The sequence below is a fragment of the Aphanomyces astaci genome (genome assembly GCF_000520075.1).
Source record: "Aphanomyces astaci strain APO3 unplaced genomic scaffold supercont1.61, whole genome shotgun sequence".
In the NCBI taxonomy this organism is placed as follows: domain Eukaryota; phylum Oomycota; class Saprolegniomycetes; order Saprolegniales; family Verrucalvaceae; genus Aphanomyces; species Aphanomyces astaci.
In genome coordinates, this window is record NW_009798324.1 from 292,189 (window position 1) to 294,683 (window position 2,495).

Sequence of the window (2,495 nt, forward strand, 5' to 3'; positions counted from 1 at the left end):
CCCTCCGATCCAACCCCTATTACGACCTCCTCAAAGAGTTTGTGGACGTATTCCCCGATGAGGTGCCGTGGTGACTGGCGGGTCAGGTCCACGAGTGCATTTCCCCTCACAGCAGCCCGACTTTCTGTGTGAAGAAGCCCCGGGGAAATGGCGTATTCTCCACGCATTTAACAAATTGAACGCAGCCACGATTCCGGCGCAGTCACCGATTCCTCGCAAGGGCGATATTATCGACGGCATGGGTCGATCTACCATTTTCTCCACCATCGATCTCCGCGATGGCTTTTGCCAGATCCTGATGCATCTATGTGACGTCCCTAAAACGGCAGTTTCTACGCCGAGTGGCATGTTATGGGAGTGGCTGGTCATGCCACAGGGTCTCTCCAACGCCCGGCGACGTTCAACCGCATGGTCACCGCGAAGTTCCTCGGGTTTCGCGACTTCGCACCGTCGTACTTCGACGACATTTACGTTCAAAGCCGAGCAGCCCGATCTTGACGTTCACCGCGGCCACCTCCGCTAGGTGTTTGAAGTCCTCCGTGCCAACGGACTCTATGCCAACCTCGCCAAATGCATGTTTGGCGTCGACGAAATCCCGGTCCTGGGGGATTTGGTGGGGGTGAACGGATGTCGGGCTGATCCCGAAAAGATCAAGGCCATTTCGGAGTGGCCTATTCCCTCCTCCGTCAAGATTCTTGGTCGCTGGCTGGGCCTTGCGACGTACCTCCACAAATACTCGGAAAACTTTGCGGACATCGCCCAGCCGTTGTTTCGGCTTCTCCTCAAGGACGCCCCTTGGTTTTGGGATTCCGCATGTCAAGATGCTTTCGACGGCCTCAAAAGCAACCTTCAACGCGCCCCCTGAACTTGGCGCTCCCGGACTTCGACAAACCTTTTTCAGTCGTCTGCGACGCTTCGCAGTTTCCAATTGGCTGCTGCCTGATGCAGCTCGACGCCTCCGGTCGCCCTCGCCCAGTTTCCTACCAAAGCCGCCAACTACACGCGGCTGAGCGGGCGTACCAAGTCCACGACTTGGAACTTCTCTCCATGAAGTAATTCCCAAATATACCTGGTAACCCACAAGTGGGTCGCGGCGCCCCGAGAAACAACTCACACATCCCACCAACACGACCATGGCTCCTCCCCCGCCGGACCCAGGACGGCCACCACTCCTAGCTACGTCCGCGTCAACGACAACCCCCATGGTTACAGTACTCGTCACCCGGAACGGGATACCCACGCCCACCCTCGTGCCAGCTACCGGCACAATACGCGCTCCGCTCCCTTCATCCTCCTCTGACCCGGATTCGGAACCCGAAATGAACCAGCCCCCTGCCGCCACACCACTAACCCCACGCCAGCTACGTTCCAAAATAGCTGCAGACAAATTCCTGGCCCGACAGGATCGCATCCGGGCAACTCGCGCCGCCACGCGGCCTCTCACACGCCAACCCCGCCCATCCAGGCTGAGCAACACGCACACCAACCACACGGCAACTCCAACCCAATACCTCTCTGAGGATGACAAACCCATCCGTCCCCGACCTGCTCGCAAGCCATCCCCGCCCACTACCCCACCTCAGGCCCTGCCCTCCAAATCTGCCCATGGCCCAGCCCCGTCCACTACCAAGCCAACCACACCTACCTCCACCAAGACCATACGCAGCTCCTCCACGCAAATCTCGCTCCCAGAGGTATGGCGACGTACACAGAAACCCGATACCACAACAGGACCCATGGACCTCGCGAGAGAAACTCCCCATCCCCTACCACCACAGCCACTCCTTGCCAGTGCACCCAATACTGCACTCGCCACCCATGCTCCCCGTCATCATCCCACTACTCCAGCACATCCCATTCTTACCCAGGCCACCACTATACCGACCAGCAGTCTCACACCATCCCCTACCACTACCTCTCCACCTCCTCCGACTACTGTCAGGCTGCTAACAACCAACCGCACCTCAGACCCCACAACGCTCACATGCACCACCCTATGGCCCACGCGTTTTCGCGCCACCTCATCTGTCCCATGTCTCACCAGAGTTACGCGCCACCCTGGGGCACACAATCGCACAAACGTCCCACTCCCAGCAAACCCATCACCTCACCCATCACCAGGACCATCTGGCACCGTTCAGCAACAAATTCCGCCGGACCAAGCCTTCAGCCGTCTCCACCATGGGCACACTGCACAACCAAGCACATCTCACATGTACCCACGCTCGGCCACGCCTCCCTCTAGCCCACCACCATCCCCGGGCACCTGGACAGTACCACACCCACAACCCACCGGACCAACGGCACCCTCGGTACAAGATTCGGACCAGCAACCCACCCCACTGGGACAGGCCTCTGTCCAGCCAATGGAAACCATAGGACAGGCCGCGTACCGGGCCACCTCATCCACCAGGTCCGTTACCCACCCCGCTACCAAACGCCCACACTCCGAAGTCGATCCAGACCTGAACCTCGCTCACCCCTCCTTCACGATA

At 59.2% G+C, this 2,495-nt stretch overlaps 1 protein-coding gene across 1 annotated transcript; it reads left to right on the plus strand.

Moving 5' to 3' along the window:
- Nucleotides 1-1,202: 1,202 nt before the first annotated feature.
- Nucleotides 1,203-2,379, plus strand: H257_14734 (hypothetical protein; the record flags this gene model as incomplete). Its single annotated transcript, XM_009842621.1, has 2 exons — nt 1,203-1,791; nt 2,045-2,379. The coding sequence occupies 2 exons, from the start codon at nt 1,203-1,205 to the stop codon at nt 2,377-2,379; spliced, it is 924 nt and encodes a 307-aa protein (XP_009840923.1).
- Between the last annotated feature and the right edge of the window lie 116 nt (nt 2,380-2,495).